At 56.0% G+C, this 16,490-nt stretch overlaps 2 protein-coding genes across 6 annotated transcripts in view; one reads left to right on the top strand and one right to left on the bottom strand.

Moving 5' to 3' along the window:
• WNT5B (Wnt family member 5B) overlaps positions 1 to 16,490 on the top strand; it is a 79,085-nt gene that overhangs the window by 25,771 nt on the left and 36,824 nt on the right. Inside the window, exon 1 of one of the 3 annotated variants that reach the window (XM_074357582.1) lies at positions 15,600 to 16,436. The exons of the other annotated variants lie outside the window; for them this stretch is intronic. The gene's annotated coding sequence lies outside the window, so the exon portion shown is untranslated. Of the gene's footprint in view, positions 1 to 15,599; positions 16,437 to 16,490 lie in introns of those variants that run through there. 3 annotated transcript variants of the gene reach the window in all.
• On the bottom strand, positions 7,114 to 15,593 carry FBXL14 (F-box and leucine rich repeat protein 14). 3 transcript variants are annotated; one of them, XR_012504025.1, is made up of 3 exons: positions 13,481 to 15,593; positions 8,784 to 10,224; positions 7,114 to 8,659 (listed from the first exon to the last, which is right to left on the bottom strand). XR_012504025.1 is itself a non-coding variant. In XM_010964248.3 (2 exons), the coding sequence occupies exons 1-2, from the start codon at positions 14,672 to 14,674 to the stop codon at positions 10,129 to 10,131; spliced, it is 1,290 nt and encodes a 429-aa protein (XP_010962550.2). In that variant the 5' UTR covers positions 14,675 to 15,593; the 3' UTR covers positions 7,114 to 10,128. The 3 variants fall into 3 exon arrangements, 2 of the variants coding, with proteins under 2 accessions (XP_010962550.2, XP_074213687.1); XM_010964248.3 differs by having other exon boundaries at positions 7,114 to 10,224; XM_074357586.1 differs by lacking the exons at positions 7,114 to 8,659; positions 8,784 to 10,224 and adding an exon at positions 11,634 to 12,134.

Below are 16,490 nucleotides of genomic sequence, written 5' to 3'. Positions count from 1 at the left end.
TTGTGTGGGGCTGACAAAGTCCAGGCCGCCCGGCAGACCTGAGCGGGGGTCCGGGGCTGGAGGGAACTTCGTCTTGGACGATGTAAACCTCGGCTCTGCCTCCTGGTCCCGGCCGACCAGGCCTCCTGCACTGGGAACTCTGGGCAGTAACAGACCCCCAACTTTTTTCCCTAAAAAACACACAGGAGATGCTTGCATGGGCACGTGCAGATTCCGAGCCACGGCTCAGACCAGCCAGGCCGTGGGCTGGGAGCCCTTCCCAGTGCAAGATCTCCTCTTTCCCTCCCACCTGAGGGAGCAGGGCTCCTACAGGGAGTGTGAGGTGGGGCTGTCTCCCGGCCTGGGGTCCCCCCAGACTCACTGCCAAACAAACGTTCACCAAGCGAGAGATAGCCTGCAGCACCCCCTCATTCGTATTTTAAAAAAAATCATTCATAAGCTGTAGCACTTTGACTCTTAATTAGCAATTAACCCCAGTAAACCAGCAGGCTCTCGTGACTGTGAACCGACTCCCGATGGGCTGGTCAGGAGGAGCACTTGTTAGCATTTTTATGGGCTCTTAACGTCATTTTAGCTCCGTAACTGATAACAGCGGGCTCAGGGCTCCCAGCCCTGCCGCTTGACTGTCAGCACCACGTAGATAACGCGCCGATAGTTCCCAGAGAGGGGCTGGACGGGATCCTGAAGCAGGAGACCAAGGGAGAAGCAGGCCAAGCTGCCTGGGGACCATGGCCCCTTCGGGGGCCTGACCGGGCTGCCGGGCGCCGCGTGTCACGACCTTATACGGGCGGAGGGGAAGGCGATCCGCCCCAGGCGGGGGGCAATCACCGTTGTGAAGGCTGGGGTTGGGTCCAAAGGACACAGCCGACGTGGCCACTGGACCTCCAGGGAGGGAGGGATGGAGGGCAGCTTTGCCATCCAAACTTTTCTATTCTGGACGGCTTTTTAACATACAGATTTTTGGGTTTTTTAAAAAAAATTTTTATTGGGAGAGTAATTAGGTTTATTTCTTTATTTTGATAGAGGAACTGGGGATTGAAACCAGGACCTCGTGCGTGCCAAGCATGCGCTCCACCCCTGAGCTGTACCCTCCCCACTAAAATAAGAAAGTTTTTTCTCTTTTTTTAATTTCTTCTTTTCCTTTAAAATAAGGATTTTTGAAATAAGAATTCATATATCATTTTTAAGAACAGCCTCAAACAGGCAGGCCTGTTTTACTAAAAATAATATCTGAAAGCTTCGGTGTGAGGCTGCCAGTCCGCTGTGGGAATGTGGGTGTCACTCTCTGGACACCACAGTTTGCATGTTTCAGGGACGCCCCGTGGCTGTTGGGAGGAGCGGAAACGGACTTGGAGGGAAGGGCAGGGAAGCAGGGAGCCTGGGTCCGGACTGCCGTGGGCCCCAGCGGGGTCTGTGGATAGGAACTGAGATCGTTGGGTGCGGAGATGGCGGTTTAGAGAGTTCGGTGAACCAGAATGTAAGTGCGCCCGTAATGCTGGAAAACGAGTGAACGGGAGAATTTCAGAAGTACGAAGCCGCACTGCGGAGATGGTTTGAGCAGGAGTTAGGTGCAGACTGGGGGACCGGGAGCACGGGGGGAGGAGCGAGAAATTACTGTAGGGAAGGGAGGCTCGCTTCTCCTGCAGGTTCCCCGCCTGGTGGGGTCTGGGGACATAATGTTTCATCCTTCGTCTCCGATGCCCTTGAACGTCTCACTTCACCTTTCTGAAGAAGTTTATCTTCATTTAAAGCACGGTGAGGATTATTCATTCCTGGACCGATAACATTTCAACCTCAAGATAAAATTTCCTTCTCTTTTTAGACCTTGAAATTTTTTTCCTCTTAGTTAACTTGAAAGCTTGTACTTTCTGCTTCTTAATTCCAATTATGTTCATCTTGTTTTTTGAATGGGAAAATTAAGAGAGTTGGTTTTCAGATACCTTTGTGATCTAAAGAATCTAAAAGGTGTTTCCATTCCGAAGTACTGAGATTTCCCTCTGCCCTGAAAACTCCGAGGTGCACTGTTGTCACTGTTTTGTCAAATTATTGTTTCCAAGTTGCTGTTTTACTTTCTCCCAAACTGGCTTTGGTAGGAAGAGTGACTTTGAGAACAACCGATACTTTGTTCAGTCTAGTGTGTAAGAGGGTGGAGAAGTAAAAAGTTTCTTCTGTACAGCACAGGGAACTATGTTCAATATCTTGTAGTAACTTTTAATGAAAAAGAATATGAAAACAAATACATGTACACGTATGCATGACTGGGACACTGCGCTGGACACCAGAAAACGACACATTGTAACTGACTGTGCTTCAATTGAAAAAAATAAAAGAGGATGGAGAAGTGTGTGAATAGTGGTAAGCACCAGAACAAGGTGATGAGCCCGGGCCAGAAGCTAAGGGGCCTTCTGAGTGGGGGGGTTCAGGGAGTGTGCTCCGGGAGGAAGCTTGGAAGTGAAGCCCTCAGGCCCTAATTTAGAGATGGTCCGCGGTGTGCTTAGATGCCCTTGAACGCCTCACTTCAACTTTCTGAAGACGCTCATCTTTATGTAAAGCCCACCCTCACTTGCTTTCTTTCGGGAAACTACATGGTCCCTTCCTCCTGTAGGACCCACCAAGGGAGCTGGGAAGACCAACATAAAATAGCAGTATGACATGTGCATCAAGGGCTGAGCGCAGCGTATTAAATGTAATAATCGTGTTTCTCTCCATCTGCTTCTGGATTGTTCAGGGTTCTTCTGAGGGAGAGCTAGAAACCCAATGAGGCAAAATGTCAGGAAGGCGTTGGTACTGACAAAAACAGACCAGAGTTATTGTTTTGCTTTTTGCAGTTTTTATTTTTGACCAAAGGCATTTTAGGGACTTTGAAGGAAGGACCTGGAAATAATCACTCAGCCTGGTATTTATTTTGAAATATATGCAGACTTCTGACTTTCAGAGCCAAACAGCCTAATCCTTGATCATCCCAGAATGAGATTAGGAATCTGTGGTCATTTCCTTTGAACTGGGTATCTGCATACATCACTGGCCAGCTCGGTTTGGAGGGGTGAGCAGTTTCTCTGGGCTGAAACAGAAGGATGAAGACTTCAGGCCAGCCTGAAACATTCTTCCTTAGCAGTTAATCCTCCGTGAACGTTCGGGCGTGAACGACCTCAGCAAAGGTCCTTCGCAGTGTCTGGGGAGGACAAACTCCCGCCGCGGTGTGCGCTTTTAAACGGCAGCTCCAAATAGGCTGATAAAAATGGCTCTCGTTTTGTGTTTTTAATCCACGTTTTGCATTAGGAGTTTCCTGGCTATGTGCTCCGTGGGAGGGAAGGGTCAATGTGTATAAATAAAGAGGAGGCTATCTGGCAAGATTGGGAACACGACCTCTTGCCCTCCAAAGCCTGGGAAGCCCTCGTGAGTGCCCCGAATCCCAGCAGCGTGGGGACCCTCCCCTCTGCATTCAGAGCGGGGTTAGAGGTTAATGAGTGAGGGCTCTCCCCACACACGGGAGCCTGCTCCACAGTGGTTTTATAAATAGGGGCTTAAACGGGGTCAGAACAGGGCCTTCAGATTGCCTCCAAACCCTCTAAATCTTCCTGAAGCTGCGGTGTTCAAAGATGACACCCTTCCACCGGGGAAGGGAGCAGTGAGGCCCTTGTGCGGGGCGATCTGGGCGACTGTGACCGGCCCTGTGTGTCTCGGAACTGGACCGAATGGAAAACAAAGCAGGGGAGGGCTTCGCCGCCCCTATTCTTCTCCATAATCCCTTAAAAAATAATTGCAGACCCAACCTCTGGCCTCCAGCACATTTTCCACTTGATTAGAGGCCTTTGTGAGGTGGGAACGGGACCTGCGGGCTTCTACATTGTGCGAGGCCTGAAATGTCCAGCTGGGGTTTTTTTCCATCCAAAGAGGATTTTAGTAAAACCGTTATCAGCGGCTTAGGGGAGAGGAGCTGCGGGCCGCTGCGGGTGGATTAGCACCAGCGTGGGCGCCCGGGGGAGGGCTGTGGGGGGGAGGTGTTGGCGGCCACTTGCCCACAGGGCCTCGCTCGGATGCTGGGAGTTCCTGGCAGGTGCAGCAGCAGGAAGGGACATGGGAGTCGGGGCTCACGGGCCTCGGGGTGGCCTGGGGGCCTTTCCCTCTGGGGCATCAGCAGAAGGCGGGGGGTGGGGCCTGGGCCTGCTTCCTCCTGTGTCGTGGCCACCGTGTCCCGGCCCCCACCACAGACCTGTCTGTGCCCTCTTCCCTGTCTCCATGGTCTCAGGGACCAGGGCGTGGCCAGGCCAGATCCCATGCAAGGACCACTGCTGGCCACTCGGACCCTGTGCTTTTGTTGGGGGGACTGAGCGGACAGAGGAAGGTGAGGGGCCTGCACCTGTGTCTGTGACCACCTGGCTGGGGTCTCCAGGGCAATGCCCTGGGACAAAAGCTGTCTTCTTGGGACAATTGGGGCGCTGGCCAGAACTTCTGGGCCAGGACAGAGCACAGAGGCCCGACTCTGGGGGTTGAGGTGCAGAGTCCAGGGCAGGGGCCACCTGCTGCCCAAAGGGCCCCTGTGAGGGGTCTCACACCAGAGCCCCGGGAACCCTGAGCTCTGTCTCCCCGTGATGCTGGCCTTCCAGCTGGCTTTCCCTGCAGAGAGGGAAGTGGGGAGCACAGAGGTTCCTCCTGACAGTGATGGCCCGGAGGGTGGGGCAATAACAGCCACAGTCTGGGAGTGGGGCACGTCACCCTACAGCCAGCTCCGAGCACCACCCTGGGGGCCCATTAGCTAGGATTTCTGTCTCCCATCCGAGTCACACAACTGGAGAAAAGGGCCCAGGAAGGCTGCTTTTGGGGACAGCAGATCAAAGAACCCCCTCCAAATGGCTCTGGCTCCTTGGAGACCAGGCCAGTTGTGCTGCCCCCACCTCACCCCGTGTCTCTGCCTTCCGCGCCTGGACCCCTCGGCTTGGCCCGAGCGATACTGTTCTTTCCTCTGCCACCTCTTCTTTCTTCGGGCCGTTTCCCCGAGCCTGTGTTCGTTCCGTGTGTCACTGAGAGCGGCATTTTTCAGCCTGGGACGTTTTCTGCTTTTATATGACCTTCCTGGATGCTGGCAGGAACGGGGTCGGCTTCCTGCCTGGGCCCTGAGTTCCAGAAGCTTCCCTTTCCTCTCTTCCCATTTTCTAACCACAGATGAGCTATGTCACCGTGCTGGTGTCTGCATCCTACTTGATGACACGGCGTGGCAGGAGCAGCCACGGGCACGTCCACCCCCACCCCCATCCCCACCCCCAACACGTTCCCTCCACACCTGCACCCTCTGCCCTTTGACTCTCTGAGGCCGGACCATCAAGGCCAAGATGGCAAGACCAGCCTGTCCCTTGTTGTGGCATTTGATGGAATCTGGCCGAGTTGGCCCAGAAGTTCTTTCCCTTTGCCTTGATCTCTGCCACCGTCTCCTAAGGTCTCTTTGCCGCGGGAGGAATCAGGTGCTCCAGCAGCCTTGCCTCTTCATCGGGGCTCTTGGCCCTTTCCCTTTCACAGACTCCTGCAGGTTCCATGAAGTTACTCATTTTGATCATAAAAACAACAAAAAATAAGTACTCCTAAGAATGTTTAAATATTTTCATTCTTCCTCAGAGGATTCTAGAGTTTTCATCACAAACAGTCTACTCTGTGCTTTTGTAATTTAAAAAGCCAGCGTGTTTGCTCCTCCTTGTTAAAATGGGTGTATCCATGTCTGACTGTGAACTGTTCCCCAGGTTGTTTCCCCAAACTCCCCCAACACGGCGATCTAACAGGGTTTGTATGAGATGGTCTTAAAGAAAAGCTAGAAGCTGACGTTGGTAAACTGTGGACCCAGAGAGGCGTAAGCACAGAGGTGCAGTGCGAACCAGGACCGAAGGGTGGCATCCTGTTGTGTAAGTGCTTCTGGGGGGCAGGGGGGCATTAGGTTTCAGTCTCTTACTTTTTTTTTCAATGGAGAGACTGGGGATTGAACCCAGGACCTCGTGCCCGCTGAATGCGCGCTCCACCAAGCTGTACCCTCACCCACCCCCAGAAGTTGAGGTTTGAGTCCCGTCCGGCACAAGATGCATCTGTTACCTGCTCCCAAGCCAGGTGCCCCCCATCGGGCTCCCTGAGTGACTCCACTGACACTTAAAAACTCAGCTTCCCCCGTTAGCCATGTGAGCGCCCCCCCTCGCCAGCGCTGATGCTGGGACGTTCTTTGTGGGGAGGCGACCAGAGGGCACCTGTCAGGGTAGGTCGTGGCGCCCACGGGGCTGCCAGCTCGCAGGCAATGCTGCCACCTGCTGACAGAACGCAGGGCCCACAGGCTCTGTGGATGGAGAAACTGCCTCTTGCACGTGGAAGACAGATACGTAGCGTTTTGTGTTAACTTTACTTTTCCGCCTTAGAGTGGGTCCTGAAATCTTCCTAGTAAACTTGGGGTAAAGAAAAGCACAAAGCCGGACTCCCAGCCCTGACATCAGGTGGACGTGACCCCGGCTGCATCCCAGGGGGAGGGTCAATGGCGTGTGCGTGGGTGGGAGGGGGCTCGGGGGGATGGGGAGGTTGAGGAGCCGCCCAGGAGGAGGCAGGAGCGACATCCCACCGCTGCCTCTCAGGGAAGCGCAGTGCTTGACCTCTGTCCCCTCACTTGCGTGGTCGTTTCCACGTCTGAGGCAAGCGCGACGAGGGTGTTTGCTGCTGAATCTGGTGCCAGCTTGCTGCAGGGAATTTCCGCCGTGTGTCTGGGGTTCTGTGGGGGAAAGATAGGCCAGCTGCCTGCCTGTGGGTCACCCTGTGCTGACTGCCGCTGGTGGACTCCGAGCACGGCGGCCCGGCTTCTGGCTCAAGTGCACGGACGGGGGTCAGGGAGGGCTGGAAAAGCCAGCCAGCCGTCTAGTCCAGGCTTAGACAATCCAGGACCTTCTCTGCGTCCTACAGCAGCAAGCTGTGAGCTTCACAAAACCTGGAGCACAGAACCTGGCCATGCTGCTTTTGTAGATTCCGCAGAGACTGTCTAAATGTTGTGCATTTGAAACAGACTGGAACTAAACATTGTCACTTTAATTTTGTGTTTTCATCGGGTTTGCTCAAGGCACACCCGCTGGCCCTTTTTTCCTTCTTTTTTCTTGCTTTCTTCTTCTTTTTTTTTTTTTTTGTAGTAGCTTATAGCAGTGGGCTCTCAGTTCTGAAGCTAGTTTAAAACACGGCAGGAAAAACACAACTCTCCGAAACGCCGTCTTCCATCTAAGAACGCTAGGAATTTGAGGGGTTTACCTGTGGCAACTCCTCCTTTACTTTGCCCACCTGTCCAATTTACTAAAGATTCTAAGGAGTATCAGGACTAATTTGGGGGGATCCCTCCCTATTTAGAGACCGGAGAGCAGAACAGAAGCTGGTAGCTGTTGCTACACAAGTGTACATGTGTGTTCATGAAGACGCGAGTTTGGGGTAAAGATTTCCTAAGGAGGAACCTCATCATGGACCTTTGTAGTAAATTCTTTCATCATCTTTTTAGAGGAGGAAGAACTATGCTTTGCAAGCCCTTTGGAGTAATTCCACACGATTTATAAAAAATTAATCTGGCCTCAACTAGTTCCCCATAGTCCATTTCCAGTGACTTGGACCCGGATCCGTGCGGGGTCACTGTGAACAGGCAGCACCCTGCGGAGGGCAAGGTCATGTGAAATGACACACGAGGCCCTTTTATTTTTTCTAGACAACAGGGATTTGTCCCTAACACATCTGCAAAGTCCAGACATTTTACCGCTGAGTGAAGACAAAACAGCCCATGTTCCCACGAGGTGGCACCTGGTGGTTGTTGGACGTGCGGGTCGCAGGGTGGAGGCCGTCCAGGCACCAATGGGTGGGTCTGCACTGCATGTCACCGTCTGTGACAGAGTGGTGCTGAGGCACTAGCTCTGGTGCCGAGGACAACAGGAGACGATTGGACCCCACCTTCAGGCCACCCTGGACCCCAGGCCCATTAACCAGCTCCTCACACGAGCTCTCTGGCTCCTTGAAAAACCTGTAATGCTTGTTAAGTAGTAACTCAACATTCGGGTTTTTCACTCCGAATGAAAACGACGTGCTCTCGCTCAGCTCCCTTCAGCAGCGGGGGTCAGCTGTTGGCCCCAGGACAGGCCCCCAGCCCCTCCAGCTTTGGGACCAGCCCGGGTGGCGGGTAAGGTCTGGGGCAGCTGCTCCGACACCCACCCACCCCGTCACCAGGGCACAGCCTCTTCCCCGTTGATGAAGTTGAATGTCCAGTGTCCACCAGGTTTCCGAGGCAGGGACAGCGCTTCCGCCCGGCCTGTCCGTGTCCCCGCCCGGCTCGCTGGTCACGCCCCTCCTGTGTGGCCAGGACGCTGCCCCGCTCACCAGTGAGAGCGGAGGACAAGGGCCTGGGGCATTTGTCCTTTACAGGATCAAAGTGGAAGACGACTGAGATCGTGAAGATGTTAGTCTTTAAAGAGGACGTGTGCCCTTCTCTGGGTAGCACTGGGCGGGCGGGGGAATCCCACTTCTGCTGTCTTGCTGGGGGCATGCTGACGTGCGCCCTCGAGGGCTGACCTCAGGCCGACCTTCTCTGGAACTGACACTGGAAGTCATGGTTTTGCACACATGCAGGTGCTCTGGGCGGGACAGGCCGCCCCACCAGGCAGTGGCCGGGCGACCCCTGGGAAAGAGGAAAAGACTGAAACCGACCGTTCGTGGAAACCGAACGTTACCAGTTGTCTGGAAACACCCGCTGTTCCGCCCGAGGCCTGCATGCGGGCTCTTAACTCCAGCTGCGCACTGACCTCGGTTCTAAATTTCCCTCGTCGGCACCGACTCAAGCACGGCGTCTCCCCCGACAACATTCACTTTCCGACAGACGTAACTAGCTGCTGCGATCTGAACAAGCACCTGACAGAACGGCGTGGCCTGGCGTCAGCTGAGGGCTGGCCGAGGCCTTCCGATTTCCAGCCCTGTGCGTTATTTCACCAGAAGCCTCATGACGACTCCTCGGGGGTCACAGTGCACACGTTTAGGTCTTGCCTCTATGAAAGGACCAAAATTCACTTTTTAAAGGGGGTGATGTCTGATGCAGGGGAAAAGGGCAGCAGAGAGTGAACCCCCGGTCACTCACTGTGGCCCCTTCGCCCCAGCAGAGCCCTGGAGCAGAGGGACAGAGCAGAGGCCCTGTCAGGAGTGGCATGAGGTCTCGGTTTCATTGTACAAATCTGGTCTCTTAATCAAGGGGGTCCTAGTCTTTGGAAACACCGTGGTCCCTGGGGTCACCCTTCCTCCTTTGAAAACTTGGGTTCAAGTTCTCTCAGTCAAAAGTGAAGGGTTGACTTGTACTCCAAGGCCGGCATCTAAGCAACCGCGGCAGGAAACCCCTGGGTGGGGGCTGGCGTGCCTCAGCCTACGTGCGTCATGCGTCCCTGTTCAAGAGGAAGCTCTCACCTTTGAAAAGAAATGGCAACAAAAGGGACACTTGCTTTTCCAGATCTTCGTTGTTGACGCGAATCTTCTTCACTATGTGAGGTTGTACCGTTAAGTCAGGCCGGCGCCTCCTCGGCTGGGCCGCCCAACGTGGGCTGCATGGCGTGGGCGGGGCTGTGCAGGAGGCTGTCCTCGGCAGGAAGAACCGCGCAGTGACGCCCAGCACCCTCAGCTGGAGGCCCGCCGGGGCCGGGGGTGGGTTGCTGCAGAAACGGCCCGAAGGCCGCAGCGCACTTAGGCTCGGTGTCTTCACGGCGACCTCGCAGGGCTCTCGCCCCGTGACACTTCGGCAGGTCCGGGGGACCTTTCTCGACGACCACGCAGAGGCTCCTGTCAAGGTTTCCCGCTTCTAGACGAGAACGTCCACGCCGAGTCCCTGTTCGGGCTTTTCAGTCCTGACGTTTCTGCAAATGCCTGCACCAGGTTTTGCGCTCAAGTGCCTTTCAACGTGCGCACCTCCCGCAAAGTGCGTATCCATGCACGTTCTCAGTAGTTCTATTCCTCAGAAGCATTTCCTTCCATTCTTGTAGGTATGGTGATGGCAAATCCATTTTTATTCCCTTTTAAATGATGTCCTTGGCATAAGCTTGTCCATATGGTGTTCAAACCGCCACCACTTGCTTCCGTGAGGTCGCCTTCCTGGAAACCAAGGTGCGATCAGTAAGCGAGCCTTCTCCTGGAGCAGAAGGGAGCTGGACTGGAGTCCTGGCTCCCCTCGGTGAGCGGCTGACTTACGGCAAGCAGTATTCTGACCTGGAAAAGAAGGTACCTTTGCAGCAGGTTGCTTTGAGTTTCACAAGTACCAGGCAAAGCACACCATAGGTTGTCAACCCAGATTCCCTTCTTTCCATCCAGAAAGGTTGAGGGATCAGCAGTCAGCCTTGACAGATGAAGGTGAGAGGATTATCCATCTTTCCCAGAGACCCTCCACATACATTCTTAAGTGTGTCCAGTTCAGGATGAGGACACTGGACCCACGATTTTAACTTCCGAACTCGAATTTTCCAGCCTTTAGTCAAGCTTGTATGTCACCTTTCAAGTAAAAACCAAAACAAAGTAGAAAAGCAGAGAACCCCCTGGTGACAGCTGGCAGGATTACTTTTTCATATTAAAGCGTGTGAGCGCAGAGCCTGACACGGAAGGTGCCCAGATTTTCACTGACCAGCTCTGCACAGCCAGTCTCTTGGAAGGAAACAGTCTAAGAGCTCCTTCGCGCGCGGTAGCGGCGACCGCTCACCTAGAAAGCTGACCCTAATTCAAGGTCCCTGCACGCATTTCTTCCCCCCAGGCCAGGCCATAAGCTCTGTAACCTAAGAGGGAGGAAAGCGATCCGCACCTTCCCCACCTTCCCCGAAGAAAAGGAAGATGGATCTAGCGTCAGGCTCCATTAGACCCACTGTGATGTCTCTCCAAGAAGGAACAATGTGGCTTTTGTGACAACCCCGAGCTGCAAGTTTGGAAACTTGACAAAACAACCTTACCCGAGAGAAACCTGGTCTGAGCTCTCTTCCTGGAAAGAGGTGTTGATCCAGGAAAAGTTTTATGCGACTCTTATCAGCTCCTCCTGAGATCAGTATTGAAAAAAAAACCTCGGCGACAGTGGAGGCAGACCTGCATGAAACCAGGACTATAACCCCACTGTCTGGGCGTTCACTCTCCTCGGCTTCCACAGCCCCAGCGCGGCTGTCCGACTGCTGAGTTACTCTTTGCTGGAATTGTTGGCATTCATCTGTCTGCCCCGAATTCAGTCAAAGAACCCTCACCGGAGTGGATCTCAGCCTTAGCACTGCACATGCTTAAAATGTAAATATGCAAGAACTCAGGCGGCCTCCCCGCCCCCGGGAAAGTGGTCCAATAAGCAGGGCTGGCCTGGCGGAGAATGCTAAAGAGGGCTGGGGCCTCCTCCCCTCGCCGGGACCCCCCCACACACTGGGAGAGTCATCTGCATGGCTGAGCGCCCTGACCTTTCCCAACAATGGCTGCAGCCCTACCCCACCCCAGCCCCATCCACACCCCCCCACGCCCACTCAAGGGCCCAGAAACCCAGCTCTCTTCCCACTTCCACATCTCATGACCCACTTCTCGAACATCCCCCCTAGATCTCATGTCCACACAGACAAAGACTGGCCACCCTGGTGAAATTGTGACTCTTACAAGTCTGGTTTAAGAAAAGTTTCATTTTGTTCAGTTTCTTTAAATTTCCATGTTGTTGACAGTTTAGAACGAAAAATGATATATATCTCCATTCTAATCACATTCTAGAAACAGAACATTTAGATGTCAGTAGTAAACCTTATACAGGATAAATTTTAACCACGAACTTTACTCACACCACACAGGATGCACCGGACTCTACACCTTACACTTTTAGAGACACAAACAGCACCTCCTACTTTGGCATGGACCCAAACACACAGCCTTAAAAATAATTCACAGATACAAGGCTTTTGTTTTTTTTGTTTTTGTTTTTTTTTTTTTCAAAAACATACTTCATATTTCCTCTTTTATTATATAAATATCAGTTTAACCTTTTACTGTAAGAATATAAACGTTTTAAGAGGATCTTTGTTATTATTTATACAAATTCACAAACAGTACAATTAATTGATAAAGGTCTCTGGGTTTCTTTAACTCCATGGTCTCGCATGTTGCTCTGGAGGATTCTAAAAAAATAAACAAAAAAATCCAACAGAAATATACATCCTACTGAAAAGTGATTTTTTTAAAAAGCCACAAGTCCCAACCCCCACCAAACTAAAGAGCGTCGTTTACTCCTCTGTTTAGAAACAATTTTCAAAAACCCACAAACTCCCATTTTTATGAACAGAACAGAGAGAAGACGTGGATTTCCGTCTGCTCCCCTCCACAGTACACCCCCAGGGGCGAAGTCAAGTCTGCCCCTCTGCTCCGACAGGAAGCCTCGCTGCTGGGACCTTTTCGTGGGGAAACTTGGAAGAGGGTGGGGGTGGGGCAGAATTTGCATATATAATCATCATTTTCAATACACAATCTGCATCTCAAACAAACAGACCAAAAAAATAAAAAACCAAACCAAAAAACCAGTTCAACTCTCACGTCTCCCACACATTTGTGCTATAAATTAAGTCAAGATTTAGGAACACCGTTGGGCCCTCACATCCCTATGGACAAGGAGAAAAAAGAAAATTATGGCCAGAATGTGCAGAGAGTACAATGGATGGATGGGGTTTGGGAAGAAGCCAAAACAAAAAAGATGGACAAACCCAATGGGCATCTTTCCAGTCCAGGCACACAAATGTTTCACTCTCAAAATAACTCTCTCGTAGAATTCCAGGGCTTCAGAGAAGAAAGTAAACTAAAACGAGGTAGCCAGACAAATATATATATATGTATAACTTATATATATATAATATATAGAATATATTCAGCAGAAAAAAAGGGGACCATGTCAAATTTCTTCAAAAACTAAAAAAAAAAGACAACACAAATGGGCTGAGTGAGGAGCTGTAAGAGAGAGTGACTGGAGAGCCTGGGATTAGCTACAAAGTGGACGAAGGGTGAAAAGGCCGTTGTAGTCGGGTTTGCTTTTATACATTGCAAAATAAAAACCAGATCACAGTATTGAAATGAAAGCTTAAGTGAAGGCAGACATTTTCCTCAACTCCCCGGGGCTGAAAGGACTGGTCACTCCCCGCCCCCACCCGCCCCACCTCCATTTCCAAATGCGGCGCTGCGGGGAGACAGTGGCTCCTCCGCCCTTCAGACCCCTGCAGGGCGGAGTGGGTGGTGGGCAGCGAGTCCGTCACTGCATCCTCAGGGAAAGGGGGAGAGTGGGGGTAGCAGAAGGGCCCCGGACGCAAAGAGGAGGCGGGGAGGGGTGGGGAGGCGGGGATGAGCCCGGGGCTGCGGGTCACCGTCCTCACCGCACCCGGCGCAGTGACCTGGGTTTGCGTGTAAGTGTGGAGGGAGCGCGGGACCGCAGGACGAGCAGGGCGGGACGAGGGGAGTGGGCCTGCCGCCCTCACCTGACCTTCTCACTGTCCGTCATCTGCCAGAGGCCCAGGTTGAGCACCTTGAGGCAGGGCAGCTGCGTGATGCGCTCCAGGCCGCGCTTGGTGATGCGGGTGCAGCCGTACAGGTCTATGCCGGTGAGCTGGCTCAGGTGCTCGGCGATCAGCTCCAGGCCCTTGTCCGTGATGCGCACGCACTGGCCGATGTTGAGCGTGCGCAGCCCGTGCATCTGCCGCACCATGCGGTTGATGCCGTCGTCGCTGATGTGGCAGGAGCAGAGGGACAGGGACTTGAGGCCGTCCAGCCCCTGCGCGATGTAAGCCAGGCTCTGGTCCCCCACCTTGTCACAGAAGGACACGTCCAGCCCCGAGAGGCGCAGGCTGCCCATGGCCAGGTGCATGATGCCCGTGTCACTGATGTTGTCGCAGGAGCGCAGGTTGAGGCTGCGCAGGCTGCCCATGTGCGACAGGTGCAGCAGGCCCGCGTCCGAGATGCCCCCGCAGAAGCTGAGGTTGAGGAGCCGCAGGCCCGCCAGCCCCCGGGAGATGTGCTTCAGGGAGAGGTCCGTGAGCTTCTGGCAGTCCTGCAGCGTGAGCTGCTCCAGGCCCAGGCAGCCTTCGGCCGCGCTGCGCGTCATGCCGGCCAGGTGCCCGATGCCCACGTCCGAGAGGTGGCGGCAGCTGCGGAGGTTCAGGCTCTTGAGGCGCTGCAGGCCCCAGGCGATGAGCAGCAGGCCGGTGTTGGTGACGTTGCTGCAGCCGCCCAGCTCCAGCACCTCCAGGCCCTTGAGGTACTGGGCTATGCGGCCCAGGCTGCTGTCGGTGATCTGCTTGCAGAGGCTCAGGTTGAGCGCGCGCAGCGAGCCGATCTCCTGCACGAACGCGTGACCCAGGCCGTTGTCGGTGAGGTTGTAGCAGCCGCTGAGGTTGAGGCTCTCGATGTTGGCCATGCCCTGGATCACGTAGCTGAGGCTGCGGCGCAGGCTCAGGATCTGCACCCGGCGGATGCCCCGGGCCTGCAGGCTGGGGAACAGCGACGGGTTGGCCCGGCGCAGGTGCAGCTTGGCCTCCACCCCCCGCCACACCGACTTGTGGTAGGCGGCGTCCCGCCAGGCCGTGCACACCTGCGCCGCGCGCCCCTTGTCGCGCACGTCCAGGTAGCCGAAGATCATGGCCAGCAGCTCGGGGAACAGGCACGAGATGTGCGTCTCCATCTTCCTCCCCGCGGCGCCGGGGAGGAGGCGCGGGCCGCGCTCCTGCCCGAGCGACGAGGCGGCTGACCGGCCGCGCCGCGGGCCCAACGGACGCGCCTCCCGCCTTCCGGCTCGGCGCCGCTCCTCCTCCCGTCCGCGCGTCCTTCCTGCCGCCCTGCCCGCCCTCCCCGCCCGGCGCGCTCGGCGCTCACATCCCGGGCGGGCGCCCCCGCGGCCCGGCCCCCGCTGGGCTTAGCCCCGCCGCGCCCGGCCCGCGCCGCCCCGCCGCCGCCGCCGCGCCCCCGGCCGCATCCTCCGGCGCCGCGCGGGCCGGGCTGCGCGCTCGGGCTGGGCGCCGGGAGGCTGCGGCCGCCTTTGTCCTCGCCCGCTTTTCAAAGCTGCCAGCGGGCCGCCCGCACTCGGCCGCCCCGGCGGGGGGACCTCGGCCCGGCGCGCGCTCGGCCCCCGCGTCCGCGCGCGGGGCAGCGCCGGCCGGCACGGAGCGCGCGCGCGGAGCCGACCCGGGGCGAGCGGCGGCCGCGCCGGGGGCGTCCGGGCCGGACCCGCTGCTCTCCGCGCCTCCGCGCCCCCGCCCCCCGCGCTCCCCCGCGCGCGCGCGATGGTACGAGCCTGCGCGCCGGAACTGCCGGCGTTGCCCTGGAAACCGAGCGCCGGCCCGCCGCGGGTTAACCCTGTGCGCGCCGTCGGGGCGCCGGCCGTGCCGGGCCGGGCCGCCGCTTCCGCCGCCGCCGCCGCCGCCCACAGGGAGCCGGCGGCCACGCCCGGTCCGCGTCTGGGCTCCGGGCCGCCGGGTCCTGGACCTCTCCGCCCGGGCCTGGCCCCCGGCCCAGCCTCCCACCCCGCTCCCTTTCTCCTCCCGCAAGACCCTCCTGCTGCTCGGCGTCCGCCCCGCGCCCCCCCTGGCTCCGCGGCGCCGGGCCCCCACCCCGGTCCTCCTCCGCGGGCGGCTTCCCACGGCTCCGTGCCCTGCGGGCTCGTGCCCTGAACGGCGGAGAGACGCGGCTCGGCGCGCCCGTCCCACAGCCGGACGCGGGCCCTCCCAGCCCTCGCTCTGGAGCTGGCCGTGACCACTTCCTTCTAGCATGTTCCGGGTGTTTCCAGACGCCGCTGCCCGTGCGCGCCCCGCGGCTCCTGCATCAGAGCTTCCTCCGCTTCCGCACTTGGCCGCGCGCCGGCGGCTGCCCCGCGGCTCTCCGCCTGCCTCGCGCCCGGAGAGGCCGCCGCGCCAGAGCCCTGCAGGCGGGCGATGTGCGGGCTGTGGCCGGTGTATGTGCGCGCCACTGCAGACCTACCTTTTGATAAAATAGAATGGCGACTGGACCTGGTTTACGGTGCTCCAGGGATGTCTGTCGGCCTGCGAACTGTGTTCTGTGGGACCACGGAGGCTCCATTCTAGGATGTGACTCCCGGGTCTTAAATGCCCAGAGAACAGGATTTCAGAGCTTCCTTTAAACTGCCCCTAAACCAGGAATTTTTGAGTCAGGAAATGACCCGCTGTCTTTTTAATGAATTTATGGATGCAAGACAACCTGATTCCGCATTCAGAAAAGGAAGATGGCGTCATTGATTCTTTGAGGACCTGAACAAGGTGACCAGTGGGTGCCGTGTGCAGTAGATGAGGTCAACTTTCGGCCACTTCTCTTTTGCCCAAGAGACCAGTGCTGAACCGAGTGAGCCCAGACTCACTCAGCGTCTCCACCCACCTCTCCTGTTCCTAGATCAGGAAATGAAGAAGCAAAGTTCTTCACCCACGTGGCACATGGTGAGAGGCCCAGAGAGTTTCATACCCCCTGAAATCATGTAGGGTTGTGTTGGT

This window comes from Camelus bactrianus, chromosome 34 (genome assembly GCF_048773025.1).
Source record: "Camelus bactrianus isolate YW-2024 breed Bactrian camel chromosome 34, ASM4877302v1, whole genome shotgun sequence".
In the NCBI taxonomy this organism is placed as follows: Eukaryota; Metazoa; Chordata; class Mammalia; order Artiodactyla; family Camelidae; genus Camelus; species Camelus bactrianus.
Note: the sequence above shows the minus strand (reverse complement) of the source record. Positions and strands in the feature narration are given on the sequence as shown.

Coding starts and splice junctions, on each gene's coding strand:
- FBXL14 (XM_010964248.3), bottom strand. CDS start 14,674: ATGGAGACGCACATCTCGTGCCTGTTCCCCGAGCTGCTGGCCATGATC. Junction 10,225..13,480: donor AGATGACGGACAGTGAGAAG/GTCAGGTGAGGG, acceptor CTTCTTTTCCAG/GTCAGAATACTGCTTGCCGT.